Source organism: Thunnus thynnus, chromosome 1 (assembly GCF_963924715.1).
Source record: "Thunnus thynnus chromosome 1, fThuThy2.1, whole genome shotgun sequence".
NCBI classification, from domain to species: Eukaryota; Metazoa; Chordata; class Actinopteri; order Scombriformes; family Scombridae; genus Thunnus; species Thunnus thynnus.
The window spans coordinates 17470408-17489933 of NC_089517.1; the positions used below are offsets into that span (position 1 = coordinate 17470408).

At 41.1% G+C, this 19526-nt stretch overlaps 1 protein-coding gene across 4 annotated transcripts in view; it reads right to left on the reverse strand.

The window, feature by feature from the left end:
- fam189a1 (family with sequence similarity 189 member A1) overlaps positions 1–19526 on the reverse strand; it is a 93501-nt gene that overhangs the window by 73611 nt on the left and 364 nt on the right. For 2 of the 4 annotated variants that reach the window (XM_067587683.1, XM_067587666.1), the window contains exon 2: positions 18406–18843. The exons of 1 other annotated variant lie outside the window; for it this stretch is intronic. In XM_067587683.1, the coding sequence (XP_067443784.1) occupies positions 18406–18654 (249 nt within the window). In that variant the 5' untranslated portion in view covers positions 18655–18843. The remainder of the gene's footprint in view (positions 1–18405; positions 18844–19526) is intronic. One more of the 4 variants, XM_067587674.1, reaches the window with a different exon arrangement.

Genomic DNA, 19526 nt, shown 5'->3' on the forward strand with positions numbered 1-19526 from the left:
AAGAGGACATTTTTTTTAACTTCCGCTGCTTTGAATTATGAAGTGCATGCTGTGAACTGTCATTCTCTGTAACAAATGAATGCACAAATGAGCACCCACACTTTCATAAATATTAATAAGGGTTTTCTCCCACACAGTAATCATTAGCATATGAAAATAAGTGGTTAACAGTCAAGTATCTCCTCAGAGAGGCTCCATCTCCTTTAGTAGCGAGTCAAAATGTTTAAATACAAAGACAGAAAATGGTTAAAATAGAAAGTTTTTATGAATTACATTTTAACTTTGGTCTGTAGTACAACTTTGGTCCTGAAGTTGTTTGTACTGTAGACTGATCGAATCATCTCAGCCTATAGGCATTGATTCAAACACCCACATGCACACACAAACAACACAGAGGGAACCGAGCTCCGTGCAACAGATCAACACGAAACCCAAAACCCCCTCAATTTATCAAAGTGGCCCCACAAATCAATGGGGATTACTTTGGAAGAAAGCATTGCTCATGTGGCAGTGCATTTCCATTACCACACAGCAATATTGGCCTTTTGGGAGGCTGCTGTAATTTTGTCTATTGATCAAATCACAGGCAAAGATCACATCACCGTTTCTTCGTTTAGGCAATAACTCAAATACGGAGAAAAGGCAAAACCATCATCTCTGTGTGGACAACAGCATATACACAAATACACATAAGCTCACAGCACACACACACACACACATACAATCTGCACAGACCCTGACCACACAATCACATCACTGTAGAGGTCAGACCAGACTCAGGTAACAATATTGTCAAATAATAAAGGGATTATCTCTGTAATCCAAATGGTGAACACCTCCACCACAGCAGTCGGTGTGACCCCGTCTAATGTCACTGCAGCTGCTTTTCTGCAATGATGAAAAAAAACTTTGCAGCTTGAGTCAAACCATCTGAGAAGATTCGGATAAACTGAGCAATTCATATATAGATACTGCAAGTCTCCACTTCATACTTTGCAGTTTATCGTGATGAAGGTTTATAGAGCCGGAGGGAATGTTCTCCTGACATTTTTTTTTTAACTGCAACATTTCTTACTTTACAAATTCTTAAAAAGTGAAAACAGATCTTTTTTTATACATCTTTTTTTCTGACTTTCCAGTCTATCCTTGGCTTGTGATGAAAAACTGGCGTTAATCACATTAAATCCCGGAGGGATACTGAGTATGCACATCTCAGATATTCCTCACCTTGATGTTTCATTCCCTAACACAAACAACACAGAGTAAAAAAAAAAAAAAAAAAAATCATGTGGGAGCGCCTCCTAAGCGCTGAACTCGATAAAAACAGGGGAGCGGTTCATCTGAAACCACTGCAGAGCCTTGGATGAAACACAAGTCAATGCCACATGAAGAGAATCGATGCATCGAGCAGTCGTGTTTGAGACCTGCTGCTCCTCATTTACACTCCTCAGACTGAGGCCGAGCAGAAAGAAAAGGTTGCCTTGTTGCTCGCTGGAGCAAATTTTGAATGTTGCCGCTTAAGATAAACAGAGTGCCACAGGGAATAGAAAGAAAAGGCTGCTGTGTGGGGTGTGTGGATATGTTGCTTTTGTTGGACACCAACATCAGCTGACCTTGAAATGTGACACAGTAGGGAGTGTGAGAGTCAGACACACACTGTGAGGGAAGGATGATAATAATGGGAGTCCTGTCAACACTTCTTATAGTCTCCTGTTATTCATCTGTAACACACATTTCCTCTCTGCTTATAAAATCAGTTCGAGTTTTAAGAGCGACGGATTCTGCCACAACATGCATCAAAAGGAGCAGAGCCAGCATCCAACATCAACAGGATGTTGCCAGCGGTGAAATGTTGTTTCACTTTTTTCTTCCTTATTTCATCTGCAAATTTCAAAATCAGCACAGGAAGTGTGAGGATGTGCTCAAATGTGTTATTTCCAGAGGTGAGATTTGTCTCCCTTGTCTCTCCCAGACTGCAGTTAAGCAAAGAAAAAAAAAAAAGAAAAAAAAATCGTATAAGTGAACAGTTTGAGTCTTGTCGATTCTGCTGGGTCAGCTCAGCCCATCCGTCAGTGTCACTTGCCATCTTTTTTATTCTTTGTTGTGTTTTCAAAACTTTCTGGAAAGATGGTACCACAGATGCAAAATGCAGGAATGGAGGTTATTGTCACCCAAACATTTGCAAACACAGCAAATCAGTAACCAACTGTCATCACAATAAGCTGTGAGACACAGCATGTATAAACACACAAAGCAATGACAACAAGCTAAGATCTACAGTTTTTATTCTGCAGGGACTGAACAGAGCTCTGGGTGTTGCTCCAGAGGAGGGATGTACAATTACTCTTGACAGAAGTTTTATTGTTCCATTTGTCCAACTGCAGGGCTGCTCGGACTAATCCTATAAAACACTGATGTAGCTTGTCCCCTCTATGTTCTGTGACATAAGCAGTGTATATCTCATAATATGAGATTGCGTATTATGCAATCTTTTAATCCTGCGCCATACTCTTTTTAACAGGTATTATTTAGACGAGGGAAGGTGAGAAAAGTCCAACCTCTTATCCAACTATGTTCTAAATGATGTGAAATGTACCTTAACCGGCACACAATGAGTATATACACTTTTTCATCCATCACTTTTCATAATGTCAGTTAAAAGGAGACATATGCTTTTTGTGATTTTCTGTCATTTATATACTGTTAGAATCTCAAGGTCTATGTTAAACATGGTCAAAGTTCCAAAACTTGAGGTGAACATATGCAAAAATGCCGCCTAAACTCCTCTGAACACTTTGTTTGCAATGTTACTTCTACTTCCTCCTTGTGATGAAATCAGACTGTTTGTGCCCACAAACGGTTGCCTGTTCTGTAGCCTCTGTTGATAAGGTTGTTTCAACATGTTGTCCACTCCCATATTTTTGATCAGATTCGAATGTACAGATGTATAGATGTACTGTATTGGAGAAGTTTATATTTTGAAGTAAAGAATGGGAAAATCTAATTACTACCATTTGGTTACGTAGCCTTTGGAGTCAGTGGAAGTCTGCTAAGGTGCAGCTCCTGGAAGCTGGCCAATCAGAGCAGAGTGGGCTCATCGGGAGGGGGGCCTGAAAGAGACAGGAGCTAAAAAAGCCTGTTTCAGGCAGAGGCTGAACTGAGGGGCTGCATGAGGGGTCAGTAGATAAATAAGGATTTTTTTAAAAGCTGTAAATCATGCAAAGATATTCCAGTAGAGCCCCAGAATATATATATAGACCTGGAGATGTGCATGATACGTCCTCTTTAAGGAAGCTCATTGATTGAATGACCTGGGTGGTGCACCGCTGCAGAGAACAGGGTTTAGTCCCTGCAGTGGTGCTTCCAGCTTCATCAAACACAATTATTACTGTTCACTGGTGAGGTACCAAGTCCCTGTTGCAGCACTAGTGACTTGTTCTGGCTGGTCTGTCTACACTGTCTCATTCTGTGTACACACTCCCCAAGACAAGAGTGGGAGTTTGCAGCATCGAGGACTGCAGTGCAGAGGGAACAGACCACTCCACACCGGGAGACAAAGAGATAATGCAAAAGGAAAAAGGCAACACACTGATTTCTCATTGTTGTCCAATGATTATATCATTTTTTTAAGTCCACTTGGAGTACATAATTGCAGTCCTGAGTAGCAGGGAACTCTACTGTAACTGTATGGGATGATGCCCCAGCAACATGTTTTATACTCAAAAGGTTCAGCTCTGCTTTGCCTTTTCTGACAGTGTGACATTTTGATCAGATCCTCATTTTTCAAAGGACTGCTGCCCCTCCATGTTTGAAGCCCACAGGTTCTCTGTTGTTTTATGACTTTAGCTGTTCAAAGTCACAGGCTGCATCATCCCTCTTTTGACAGAGACACACATACAGACTCAAACATGCTCTAAGGTCTCCTTTCATGTGTTCTGATCAACCCACTCGCCAAGCAGAATGTTGATGTTGGACGACTCTGCAAATCCCTGGATTGCCTCCAACGACAATGTTTCTGAACTTTCAGTAGAAATGCTTTTCTAAATTTGATTAATTAGTCCTAAATTATATACAAGTTTTCAAACTTATTTATTTATTTATTTATTAGTTTATTTGTCAGGGACGATGCAAAAAAACATTATAACAGGTTAAAATAACATGAAAAAGATGTATTGAATATAGGATTTCTAGCCAAGAGTAATTTATGACCCCTGTCCCTGGTTAGGCTTTTCTACTTAAAATAGTCATAACATATCACTACCAGAAATACATTAATTAAATAAAACTCATAATAAATAGTGACATTCTCAATAACAACAGTATTTACATCACATAATCAATTTACGTGTGTTGCATATGTGCACTTGTTATGACTTTCGCCCCACAAAACCTTCCCCAAGTAATTTTTATTGACCATTAAACAAAATTTGAAACAAAATTGGAATTTTATTGAAACAATATATAGATCATGAACTTTCATGTATGTTACTCATCAGCTCCTGTTCTCCAAATAAAAAAATAAAAGTTAAAACTCTGCTCACGCAGCCAGAGAGATGATGAACCCAAGAGCAAGACAGACTTGATCATATTTTGACATTTGCTTAATGAGCATCACCTAATTTCCCTTCTTGTTCTTGTTTATCTAGTAATTAACACATCATGTTGCTGTCTTCTCTAATTTACTCCCCCTGCAATGACCCTACAGGGGGCCCACCCCCTAGTTTGAGAACCCATGAGTTAAAGGATAGGTTCACAATTTTGGATTTTGTCCCGCCTCACTTACATTGTAAGTGTATTTGGAGGGGATCTTCTAATGGTAAATATGAACAGTAGGAATGACCCAAACCTGTTTCAGTGTACATTTGGGCACCTGACTATTGTTTTAAGACCGATTTGAAAAATTGTGAACTTATCCTTTAAGGTCAGACCAGGGATTTTCAGCTATTTTTGGTCTTATATTATAGTAGATTTAATATTTGGGGGTTTTGAACTGTTGACTGGACAAACAAGTCATTTAATATGATGATGATGATGATATTGATGTATGAAAACAGTGAAAAATGCAAATCACAATATTCTAGAGTGCAATGTGACGCCATTAAATGTTTTGTTTGTATTCATATTATATATATTATATAAACACAAATTGTTGGTCTGAGACAGAACGTGAACCCTGGTCTCATGCATCAACATCTAAATAATTTCTCTTAATCTTCATCGCTACATTAACACTAACACACACTATTTCCTGCACTAGTAGTCACCATTGATCCTGGATGTTAATTGAAGTACTGCAGAATCATCTATAATTCCTAGAAGGACATTTTTGATACAATGCCTCACTTCTAACAAAATGTCACTCGGTTTGATCAGCAGCATCGTGTTGCTGAGGATTGTTGACAAATCCCTCCCTAATGGGGAGACAGCTAGACAGTATAGGAGGAACATGGACCGGAAGAAACAGAAGACTGAGCAGCAAAGTGAGTAATGGTACACAGCCTGGCCTCACACTTACTATCCTGTTCGGTCTTACTGCTGTCCAGGTTCTGCAGAAAGTACAGGAGATGGGCTGATCATATTGTTGCTGAGCTATTGCTCCATGACCACAAACACACACAGAAACTAGAGTTGTCAGAACACTGTTTCTGTCCTCCAGTGCCAGCTAATGAGAGGGACGTAGAGGCACGAGACACGGCTAGACTCATTACTCCACAGAACCGGAGCAGTAATTGACTTTAACCAAAACATTTCGCTCTCCGTCCTCGTTCCACTAATAGAAGTCACTCCTCTCTGAACTCTTTGTTGTTCCTTTGCTTTCACATCTCTTGTTCGCTCTTTCTCACTCACTCTCTCTCTCTCTCTCTCAGAGCCCATCTGTCATTTCACCCGCGACAAGCCAGTCTCGATGTTCTGATCTTCATGTACTACAAGCTATTTCTCCTTCTTACACTTGTTTCCTCTTCCCCTTAAAGCAGGAGACAGAAAAGACACACCTCACCAACTCCCCTTTCCCTCACCTCCCTCAAATGATGCGGACGAGCCATAGTACTGTCTCTGGTTGCCATAGTGACCAACCTTGACGAGGTCCTAATCAAAGTCAACACTGAACAACAATACTGCTTCTATTTTACAGATCGCTTGCCATCGTATCGTAAGATGCTTCCATTTCCATCCTGCATCAAAAGCCTTTTTCTTTCTTTTTTTTTTTTTTTTACTACAACACAGATCAGTGAAGGTTGTAATGCAGCAAACATGGCAGGGCATCATAAAAGCTTTGTAAGGAGTTGGTGGTTCAAACAGTGCCATAATTCAACAAGTGATTTCCCCACATTAGCCCCCCCATCTGTCTTCATTCTCGTGTGATTGTCGCTGACTCATTTCAAAAGACTTTTCTTATTTTCTTCAGGGCTAAAAAATGCTCAGTTATATGATTGCTACCTTCAGTGACTGTAAATGTTTCAACCTCTGTGTTGAAAATGCTTATTTTATTGCCAGACATTTGCATGATGCCTACTGAAATACCTCGCTATTTCCCTCTCAGGCAATCACAAAATCAAAACAGTTCTTACATTCGTTCTGCGGTCGGTTTTCTATCAGATGTGTGTTCTGTGACAACCTGCAACAACCTCTAATACTGTGTCTTAAAATCCTGTATGCAAGAAAACCAATTTCATGTCCACAGTGTTCAATATGAGAACTATATAATGACAAAGCTGTACTCAAGAAGAAAATTGAAAACATTAAATCTCTTTATGGCAAATAATTTCACAGCATTGCTTCTAAAACTATATTTTTTATCAATAGAAAATTGAACAGTTTTATATCCAAACTTAACACAGCAGAATATCACTCTGTGATATTATGTGCTTATAATGAAATACACACTCTCTTTCTGTCTTTCAACTCTGTCAAGATCACAGCACCATACATGCTTTGGTGCAAAACCATGCATTAACACAGATGCACATGCACACACACAGAGTTTTTCATGTGGAGGCCTTCCTGCCTCTGATCCGCTCTTTCTAAGCACAGTTGGGGAATATTGATCAGTGCAAAAAAATGCATGTAGACAGCATATTTTTAGGTTTACTGTAGCACTGCAGTGCTGTGGTAGTGATGGAGACCTGTGCTGAATAAGCAGCTTTTGAGTTAATAGAGTTGAAATGATTTGATGATGTGGTTTTTATGACTTTTTCTCTCAACAAAATGAAATATAAAGATGAAAGGTGACAAAGTACATACTGAGTAAATGATAAAATAGAAAAATCAGAAAAGCACTTGCTAGTAGATGTACATTTTAAGAGAGATGACATTACTTGCTTACAAGACCTCTTAAAAAATGTTTTAGGCTGAAATGGGTTCTTCAACTTGTTTGGACAAATCAAAAAGCATGTCCTCGTTTCTATGACAGAAATGTCACAGTGCAATCCCGGAGGAGTTTGCACTCCTGGAGCCACAGTTGAAACATGTGTTCTACTGAGACGTAACCTCCAGGGACAGACACAGTGAGTTGGATCAAAAAGAGTCTATATTATGAAATGGTGGGTGGGGGATGAAGCATACTAACCGAGATGAAGCTATGCGAAAAGAAATACTCTGAGCTGGAGAGGAGGAGGGAGCTGTGATATCAACCTGAGGGAGGGACTGATGGCCCGAGGAGAGGCTGGCCTCCTTCACGCTGAGCTAACACCCACAGATTCCCCATCATCCCCTGCAGCGCAGGATCAAAATCAGCAGCAACGTCCTTCTTACCTTCTAGTCTTGTTCTCTCTTATCAGCATAAATCCTTTCCTCTCTTTCTCATAAGGCACATTTTTAAAAACCCAAACAGCAAAAAAAAGGAAACCTGTGATTTACAGAAGAAAAACAGAATCTCCTACAATACAATCCAGCCCCAGGACAGTTTGATATAAATGAGCGTTTAGTACTATTCCCTTTAGCAAGAAACAGTGACGAAAAATCGATTTTCTATTTCCAAAATGTGCAATGTCATTCCAATGCACCACTGCAAAGACCACAGATACTGAACGATGCCAAATGTCTCTACAACACCACAAAGATACATTTATCTTAATAAGCAAGACAGCAGTATAATCAATTTAAATTATATAATAATTACACAACAAAACTGCAACAAAAATGAGAGACAGAAGCAGAGGTCATGTTAAGAAATAGAACAATGTTTCTACAAAGGAACCTCAGCTGTACAGAGAAAATAAGATCCCCACTCCTGTCTTTTCTGGAGGCTTTGGTCTTATTAAACTCTCACCAAAGCTCATTTAAAAGGCAGGTCAATCAATCCTTTCTCACACACATGGGCAGACACACATATACACACAAAGTCCTTGGAAAATGTCCAATATGTTCATACATTAACTGTTCAGCCCGTCTCCCTGTTGCCATCTGTATTGATGAAACAACAGCAACAACAGGAAACCACAAGGAAATGCATCATTCAGGCTATTACCAGTGAAAAATGACTTTAAGATTATGCCTCCAGACTCCACCGAGAGACAATCGCGACTACATTATATGTGACAAATCTGATCACTGCTAGACGTTGAATGATTTTGTGTGTGTGTGTGTGTGTGTGTGTTCTGTACTGAATGTCCAATGCTCCCTCTGATCTGGTGACCTTTTGTACACCATTACCTGCTGTTAAAGGCCTGACCAGCGACCTGGAGAATTTATCCTCGAGGCTCATTTATCAAAACAGATCCACCTTGTTCCCCAGTTCCACCAGGATGTTGGTTTATTCTTATTTTATTGATGTATTCTCGCTGTATTTCAGATGGTAGCAAGAGTCCTGACGTCACCTTGTCAGGACTTATGAGCTAGCCGCTGTTCCTCAAGCTTCTATAACTCAATGTGATCTCTGTTACCAGTGTTTGAGGCCTCAGTATGCTTCAAACGAACCACATCTAAAAAGGCAAAAGTGTTAATACCTGTTAACAAAAAAGCCTGCCATGATAAAGAGGAGGGAGACATGTTAAAACAAACAAATGGCGCATGCTTTCCGACTCCACGAAGGCATTCATGGTGTTGCGCTCTGTTGTGCGCACAAAAAGTGATCAAGTGAGGAATGAAAGAAACTTGAGAGAGAGACGTTCAAGTCCTGCATACTTTCACACCCCTGCATATCTGGCCAATCATGCATACATGACGTGAGAATGATAGTGTCATTGTCTCTTTAAGAAAGTTACAAACGTCATCCAATTCCACCATCGAAAAAGACATTTTCGGATGCCGACAAGCAGACAAGCACTTCAACTGACAAAGTTAAAAGGACTAATTTGTTAGCATTCAGAAAACTCCAGTCCCCATGATGTTTTACTGTAGCATTTTATATGTCATTGTGACTGTTTCTTGACATTTAATCCACCAATTCTCTCTTCTAATGTGACCTTTCTCACTTTTCAGCTGTGATCTCTGCCGTCTAAAAGACATATTTTCTTTCCTCCCTGTTGCTGTCTGAACTACAGCCACTCTACTGTATGTCTGGTGGTGTTTAACCTGCGATGTTCTTGGGTTTGTGGAAAATGTTGTTCATTGAAATCTGGTAAAACAGACATACTAATAAATAGCAATATTAAACCCTTAAAAATGTACTATTCCCGTCTAGACAAACTGACCCAACTGCACATTCTGTTAAGTAAGGTTATGTTATAGAGCTACGGTTCTATATTTATATCCTGTTCTTATCTAACACCTTTAATGAAGTTGCACCTTCAGTCTCGTACTGCCGTGTAGTTATAATAAAGACATTCTAACCTTTTAACCAGCTTTCAGCACAGTGGTCGACTACTTTTCAGAGGAAGTTGGGGAAGAAAAACATTTCAGAGCAAAAAAAATGTTGTGACATGGTTCTCTCGTCTTTTTGTGTTTTCTGTTACAGAGGTGTATCTGCAGCCTGTGGCTCTCTTGATAAGAGCAGCATGACACAAGAAACGCAAACAACCACCTTGTTGCTCAGCTGTCTATTCGCCTCTGTGGTCTGCATTCAAACAGATAAAAAAAAAAAGAGAAGAGGTAGACAACCAACCTTTATGTCTACTATAGCTACAAATAAATACGCACAAGCACACATTTACACCCCCCTGACCTGCCCTCCCACATGCACAGACTCATAAAAGCACCAACCAACACAACACAGCAGATAATCACAGAACAAAGGGAGGCTCCAGTCAGCAGGCTTTCCCATTGATCAGCTATAGAAAGCAGCAGGGAGGGACGACAGTCAGCTTTGTTACACCAGGAAGAAATTAGAGCTCAATAGCAGGTACAGGATAGAAGTCAAACAGAAGTGGATGTCTGCCACTTCACTAGAAGGTAAAACTCTCCTTTCAGTTCAAATAAAAGATGAGCCTGGATCATTAAGCCTCTCTTTCCTGCTGGATTTGACATGAAGACAGTTACAGAATAAATGTAAACACAGGTGTTGTATAGATGTGTATGTAGCACCTGTGAGTGTTTTTCCCCCTCAATGCAACACACTCATTTCATAAACTGACAACAGAAAAATGAATTCTCGTGACAGATTCGCCTCCGGTTGTCTTCTGTTCCATTCGCTGCTCTGATCTCTCTGTTCTGGTTTGGCTCTTTCCCTGTGAGCTCAGTTCAACCCTGTTGGCCTTTTCTATTCAACAGTCTGCAGGCAGACCTGCTGGCAGCCGGGTCGAGGCTGTTTGTAAAGAAGTGCAGCATCAAGCATTCTGTCAGACACATCCCGGGCTGCGGGTCAGACTAACACACGAGGCACACTACAAACAAGAGCAGGCGTAGGAAAGAAAAGGAGGATTTATGAGAGGGGTCTGTGATGTATGCACATACAAATATATGAAGCATTCAAAACATAAAACAATTTCCCCCAAACGCATGACCTCGTCTGTCTTTCTCTGCTGCTCTCTCTCTCCTCCCAAATGCATTTCAAGGGTCCGCTCTGGTGCAAAGAGACGTCCAGAAAAACAGAAAAGCTACAGCTTTCATCACACAGCCAGCTTCACTCTCCAAAGATCAAAATGCTGCATAATGGAGGCTATTTGTGGGTGTGTTCAAGCATGGAAGTGCATGAAAATATGAAAGGGTGTGTACACAAGAGGTGCAACGCAATGTGTGTACACATGCGTGCAGAGACAGATATGTGTTTGATCATTCTGGTGCATTAAAGATTATTTTTAAAAAAGGTCACAAGTTACACTTTTGATTTTCTTTTATTTTCAGACGTATTCAATGTAGCTGAAAGAACATAAACATCAAAGTCCACGCCAACAGGAATTCAGCGGGAAAAGGCAAAAACAAAAGGTCACAAACTGCCCTCAATACCTAGCTTTTCATCAGTCCTTCACTTTCATAACACGTTCATTTCAACATGTAACATATTTTATATGTCTACACGTCATGGTTTGTCATGCCTGCAAAGTGTGATGGTAGCAGTCAGATTAAAAATAGCCATTAAAAAACATGTGGGCATGTTGTGAGAAGATGAAATAATTATATATCCCGGCTTATTAGATGGCAAAATCATTTTTTTTGACAACCTGGATCCTAAGTGGGCTGCATTTTTTTGACACATTGCTATTATCAATCTCACAGTCGGACCTTGGGACTACTGGCTAGAATCTAAACTGTTGAGAAGAAAGTGGGCTTATTTTTGATATGCCCTCTATTTAGTCTCCTCAAAGAACACATTAAAAACACATATTACATCCACTCCTTCTCCCTTATTGGAAAATACATAATCTATGAATATGCAAATATTGTTCACTTCAAAAGTTAGTTAACTAGAGACAAGATGTCTCCTACTTGGCTGAAAAATTCAATTCTCAGTGCACTGGAGGTTTCAGGTATCTACTGTACATCACACTTGTGTAAGTTGCATACTGGACCATGATTGGCTAGTTGTGGTGTCATCATGCTCAAACTCAAATTTAAGACAAGCACAGAGAAACTTTCCTCCCTCACCAGATGAACAGGAAAACAGCCTTCTGGTGTCAAACTCTGCACATACATCATTCAGACATCCAAGCAAAGAAACAATAAGCAAAACACATTTCTGTGTGGAGGGGGACTTAAATGTGTTCAGATCTTCCACAGCAATACAACCCCAACACTTATCTTTTTTTGTTGTATTTTACCGACAATATGTGGTGGACGGAGAATAAAAAGATTGGAGAGAAAGAAGGGATGACACGTAACTTAAAAAGGGACTTGAATCGTTTAACACGGCGCGTTACAGGAAAAGCTCAGATCATCCTGTTCCCAAAAATATCTAATACGGTACAAGTGGACGGAGGAACGAGATGAGGCAGAAAGTCTGGATGAGACGCCAGGATGTAACAGCAAAGCACATCTAAGAGGGGAATTAAGTGAAGTTGACAACTTGAAATATTAGAGCCTCTCTGGAACACTGGTGATCCTCTGTGTGTGTGTGTGTGTGTGTGTGTGTGAGTGTGTGTGTGGTCCAGGTATTCCTCACATTGTGGGGATGTAAGTCTGTTTACACAGCCATGTTGTGGAGACTTGCCTCCATTATGGGGACAAAAAGCAAGTCCCCTTAACGTAAATCATGAATTTTAGGGTGAATCATTAATTTTAAAGGTTAGTTCAGGGTTATATTAAGGTCATTAGTCATGTGGTGGTTATGGTTAAGGTTAGGATAAGTCTCGAGGAAATGAATGTAAGTCGATGTAAAGTCCTCTGAAGTGATGGAAACATGACTGTGTGTGTGTGTGTGTGTGTGTGTGTGTGTGTGTGTGTGTGTGTGTGTGTTATCACTGATTACCACGGAGGCTCTGCATCCTAACTGCCTAAGATTTCCTCTTTCCTTCCTCAAAAAAAAAAAAATCCTCTTTGAAAAATGCTCAGGGGCAGGATGCACTGGAGGGTCCTCAGAGTAATGAGTAGCAGCAGGCTGAGTGCATACTTACTTATTATGGAAAGGTGCAGCAGGAAAGTGAATTACAACTGTTCAGTGACACCTCGGTACAGGCTGAACGCTAAAACTACATGACATCATCACACCACATAGGCCTGCTTTAAGCACAAGAGTAAGGTCACTGAAGAGATGTTAAAAACCTCTGACAAGTCAAGTAAAAATGAAATTAAACACAAGTCTGATGATTGATGGGAGTCCATCTAATTAGCTGATCAATATGAGATTTAAGGCAGGCCGGTCCGGCCGTGAGCGGTTTGGTCTGAGAGCAGGCGTGCTGACCACGCTCTCCATTTAATCTAAACTGACGAGAGATGAGTAAACGGGCTCAAGAGCCACGTCCTCCGCTGACAGCTGGGAATAAACGGCTGCATCAAAACAACAAACAGCAGAGTGGAGCTCAGTGTCGAGTCCCGCAATGATGCTTTTTGTTGCACTGTTTGCAGCATCAAACATAAAGATCCTGTGGCTTCTAGACAAACTCATGACTTGGTTACATAATGTGACTTAAATATGGTCACAATAACAAGCTTTTTTCTCCACCTGGTGTCATATGAGAGGAGGATTTCTTCTTTTTTTCCCCCTCTGTGATTGCTTAGGATCAGTTCACTTAAAATACAGAATAAATAAACACATTTGTTGAATATACCTTTTGTGTCTAGCCGTGAAAATAGTTTTGGTTTTGTTGACCCAGGTTTTGAGATATCTGACCCTAAACAGAGTTGTTGCGTTTGTTTACGTTGATTAATGTCATTTTTAACTGCTGTGAGCACCACAATGTTCCAACCCCTTCCACTGTATTGAGTGTTGAAGCAGGAATCTCAGAGATGAATATCTGGAAATAAAACCAAAAATATCTGCCTTTGCTGAATACCACTGAAGGTAAGTGAGAATTTTGGTTGAACTGACCCTTTAATGATTCTTTGCACCCTCATAAATGTTCTATGGAGGTCTGACTGACCTCAGTGTGGATTTTGACACAGAACTGAGCTGAATTATTAATACAATAGCTCTTTACACACATGCTGTACTGTCAAAATCATGTATTTGTTCTGATTGTGACAGCTTTTACTTAAGATTAGCAACTAACGTGTTGTATTTGTTCACATTTCAAACTGCAGCAGGTCTGCATTTTATTAGCTGCATCAAAACTAACAAGAACACAGCAGCAAGTTCCTTATTACTGCGAGGAAAACAGCCTCAAGTTCAATGAGTGACACCAAATGGTCATAAATTAATTTAAATAGAAATCAATGTGCGTCTTGATTCAATAATATGCTAATCCACGCTAATATTTGATCGCTTAGCAACATGTATTTTAGTTGTCATGGCATTTAAATTGAACACTCCTTTTAACAAATATTTGTTGGCTAATTATTCACTACATTATATTACATGGTGTTTATTTTTGGTCCTAAAACAATCATTATAATAAAGCTAAATAAAATGTAGTAAAATCATCCAAAAAGCAAAGCAAATTAAAAGCTTCATGCTCATTTGACATTGGAGTGGAAGGGCTGATATTCACCGTGGAGGAAGAGAACGGCTACCAATTACATGTAACACTTCTCCTCTCTGCTCACTTTGATGTTATGAGTCATGAGCGACACCAAAGGCAAGACACTCTGATAGTCCCTCAGTATGCCAGACAAAAACCACGTCAGGATCCAGTTTATTCATATTAAAACAGATAGAAAGCCTTTTATCAAAACGATGACGATTTCCAAACCTGCACTGCAGACGGCACTTTGAAGTATGAGTGAGTGAGTGAGTGAGTGAGTGAGTGAGTGTGCGCACACGTGTGTCTTAAGACCTGTTGCCAGGATACTATGTTAGCCTAATAAGGCAGTTAATTAATGATGATTCACTCCTTTTGATGGCTTTACATATCCACATATTGTTAAAGTGTTGCTGCAGAAAACAGAACCAAGCAACTAAACAAACAAACATTTAGATTACTTGTCTTCCTCTATTTAAAAAAAAAAAAAAAAAAAAAAAAAAAAAACAGCTCTGTATTCCTCATTAAGACTAAATGAGAAAAAGCATATGCAAACATTTATTATGACAAACCTTTAGTGCAGCAACAGCTTTTCCTGCAACAGATCAGATACGTTCAAATCCAAAACCTTCACGCTAAAAAATCACCAGCGCTTTACTCAATAAAAACAAACTGCTTTCGTTAGTTTTGCAGGTATTTGATCATAAACCAAAAATAAAACTTCATTTGAGTACCATGAACATCTGTGCAGAATTTTGAGCCAATGCATCTTGTGGATGTTGAGATATTTCACTGGATAATTGAAAACACTGGATAAAAAGTCAGGTGATTTGTGGGCCACGAATGTCTGCACTAAAACTTTATTCCAACATGAAACTTTGTCCTACTTGCACACACACACACACACAAAGACACAGAGAGCCTCCCACTATGCCACAACAGCCCACTGCAAAACACTTTGTCACCTTCTATTGAAACACACACACACACACACACACACACACACAAACACATGAATGCCAGGGCAGATTAGTGCAGAATTTGCTGACGCTCGGTGCTTGAATACAGCAGAGGAAGCTGCCTCACAACAAACACTAAGAATACTATCTTAAGCTGCCTTTGTTATGGAACAGTCTGTAGATATGGGATGTTGGAGTGTTACTTTTAGAGAAGCTGGTACACAATATATCATCACTCCTCTTCTTCCACAAAGCCAGGAGAGCGGGGGAGGGAAAAAAAAACAAAAACAGAAGACACAGTAAATCCTTCTCTGGATCTTTTTAGGAGAGGAGAGGAGGAGAGGAGTCTTCTGGGACAATAAAAACTGATATACAAAGACAAATAGCATCAAAATCTACTTTCAATTTGTAAATGATGCAAGCAATAACTCCTTTTGATGTATTTACATATCCACACATTTTGTCTCAAGTGTTTTTAATTCTCTGTGACAGAAAATGAGAGAGGAAAGGAGAGGCAGTTTGTACGTTCGTGTATGTGTGTGTTTGGACGCTTGGAACCCTTCCGAGCTTAATTCATGGAGATGAGGTGGACCGTAATTTGTTCTGCATGTCAGCCGCTGACAGCTGCAGCGGCCCTTTGGCTGGCTCGGCCACGTCGTTTCATTTATTGGCCAAACCTAGCAGTGCGGCGTGATTCACAGCCAACGGCATGCAGGTAAACCTGCTGGCAATCAGTGCTGGACGGAGCAAAGAAAGGCGACTGTATGCCGGGCCTCGTGCAAGTCTGAAGCCTCAGAGTCTGCACCGCTCATGGTTAGAGCTCTGCGTCATCTTTTGTCACCTAAATTACATCTACAGGAAGTGACTGTGGCTGGCTGCCTTGTCTGCTGAGCTAAAGAGTTACAGCAGGGGTGTGGGATGATTACAAGCTTCTTGTTGGGTGCGAGCAAGACGTTTGTAGGATTAGTCTCTGTTGGCCAGGCAAGTGTGTGTGTTAGTGTGAGTGATATACTGTCAAACACACGACTCAGAACATCAAAGCTGCAAGAAATATTTTTGTTCAGTGTGTGTAAAAATCAGGATGAGGGAGACTGAACCGTTATGCACTGAGGTTGTTAGGTGGGATACATTTTTCAGAGTGTGTGTGTGTGTATATAGGAGGAGGAGAGACAGCTCAGCAGTGATTGCCTTCTCTCGCCGCGACCATGATGAAATCCCACAATAGCAGTCATCACGCAGAGATCCTTAATGACATCCCACAGTGACCACACACAAACTTAACATAGAATTGCAAGGCTGTGGATTTGTCTTATGTACAACACAGTTTTCTAATCAAATCGGCTGCTAGACACGTCTTTCCAATAACCACAGATGCTGCATTTCCTGCTATTATGCGTTGACAATTCAGACCCAACTCCAGGTGTCAGAGTGCTGAAAAATATATATTTTCTAACCTTATTGCCTATTGATTGTAAGTAAATTAAATCGGTGGAAGCTGCCTTTTTGTTTGACTTTGTGCTCATACTGTGAATAAAAGCCTTGTTGTAAATTTGGAAAGAAAGAAAGTAATTCAGAGAAGTGTGGGGGGATTTTAGAGCTTTCAGCTTTACAAAGAATGACTTCCACTGTCTGATTGCTTGCGGGCAAACGACTCAACACCAGAGTCTCCGGATGGAGAGCTGGTCTCAACCACATTATCTGGGTTTTGGCGCCACTGTGGCCGATGGTTCTTGCTGCTGCCGATCACTTTGTTTTCAGTACCTGACTCAGACTTGATTCAAGTACCAAACCTCTGCTGGATTACATCATTGACCTCCGAATTATCCTACACTACTTTTAACCCCAAAACAGTCTTCCTCTCATGTGCCTTGTCAGAGGATATCATCCCAAGCTGTACATTTTTGAGCAAACATAGCTGCAAAGCAGTAAAACAGGCTATTAAAAGATGTTTCCCCACATGTGTTGGTGTCAGGACACAAAGTTGCAGGTTTTGGTGCACAAAAGGTAACAGAAGGTAAGATGAACGCAGCACAACAGGTCTGAAACACAGAAGCTTGTCCAATCAGCCTCAGGCTAATCATGTATGACCTTTGAACTTTGACCCCTGTGGTTCCTTAATATGCCCTTGTAACTGTGCACTCCCACACATACAGGCACTAACACATGCCCTTTCTCTGTCTCTCTCTCTCAAACACACACACACACACACACACACACACACACACACACACACACACACACACACACACACACACACACACACACTGTCCTCCCCTCCTCCCTCACCCCTGCACTCTGCCCCAGTGCCTCTATAATTAATGGACCAGCCCTGCTCGGGGTATCTGGCAGGAAATCAAGGAAGTGCGCATTCATAAATATTTACAGAAACAACCATGAAAGTTTCACATGTAGAAAAACACAGCGTCTCAATGTCGATTCTCCCCAAACATATCCTACTGTTCACAGAAGAAGAAGCACAGTATAGTATTTAAAAATACACCCCTCCTCTTTCTCCATCTTGTGTGTGTGTGTGTGTGTTATCACCGATTACCACAGAGGCTCTGCATCCTAACTGCTTGAGATTTTCTCTTCCTTCCTCAAATAAATGCTCTTTTTTTCATGGCAGCGTCAAGCCAATTAGTTGAGCTCTGCTTCCTGAGATGAAAAGGACATGACTGGACATCTTTGAATCTCTAAAATCACTGGATGAACTAACCAACAGTAAAATGTGGATATAGGGTATTAAAAGTATAGGTTGATAGGTCATATTTTATAGCAATTTTTGTCTTTTATCTACATTGAATAGCCTATAAGACCAATATACAGACATAATATTCATATAATTTCAAAGGTTTTAGGGTTAATACTAAGAAATAATGTTTCCATCATATTCCCATTGATACTTAAGTGTATTATGATTTCATAATTAGGTTGCTACAAGGTTTTTCTTTTAAGCTGAAAACCTCATTAATTCATGCCACCAAACACAAGCAGCACTGTGTGATTGATGTACTCACAGAGAAACCTGCCCAGAAGGGGCAGGAGTGCCGGACCCTGGGTGACGTGGTGAGAGCCAGAGCCGCGAAGCTGACGGCCAGGATGAGACTCCCCAGGACCATTTGAGAGACCCCCAGGGCCAGCATGATCCGGGTTCGGGTCCGGTACTCCCTCAGTCGAGACAGGCTGCGGGACAGCGACGCCGGGCTCAGGGACCCCGGGCCGCCCATACCGCTGCTGCCGCCGCGGGGCAGCGCGTTCACCGGCATTGTCACTCAAGGGTAGCCTACCAAATGTAGCTGTGTCCAAAGAGGGACAATAACATCCAAAAAGAAAAGAAAAAAAAAGCAGAATCTGCGTGTTTGAGCCTGCGATGTGATGGTAAACGGTGTAACTCGAGGTCAGTGTCCGATGTGGATGATCTCCATCAATTAAGACGCTCTCCAATTAGAGATGCGCTGCAGTGGATGGGAGGAGAAAGGTGAGAAGAGAGTGGACTGGACGAGACACCAGATGTTTACCATAACAGACGCAGCAAGCGTGCAAATTTTCAAGTCCATATATACCAAATTAACCGCCTGACTTCTCTTTGACTGTTCCGGCAAACAACCCATTCCTCAAAAGTCAGCGCGTAAAAAAGGCAAAAACCCCAAAACGTATCATCCTGCTGTCAACCAGCCTTGCACCATTGTCACGCTGTCATGCTCGCCTCTGCAGGCACCCCAACAACTCAAAGAGAGAGATGAAGCCTGGATAAGACGCGTGAATCAAAAAAGGTGAGAGACGCAGCAACAACAACAACAAAAAACCGTCCAAATGGCTGAAAATCAGGCAGAATCTTGCGGGTTTTTTTGAGGGGGGGTGGTGGTTGTTTGAATATCCGCAGTTGTGAAGGAGCAGCAGCGCTTCTTCTGCGAAGCACCAGCCGTGTTTTTTCACAGACGACAGCAAATCTCACAGCCAGGACAGGAGATGCACACTGCGTATTGGAGATGTGCCACTCTGCGCGACTGCATGGCGGCGAGCTGCGCGCAGTAGTGTTTTACTACGATAGTGAAGGAGGGGAGGTGGGCTCTTTACTATCAGGCAACATCAGAGGAGCTGCTCGTGATTTGTTACCACTGCTGACGATGCAGAGCTG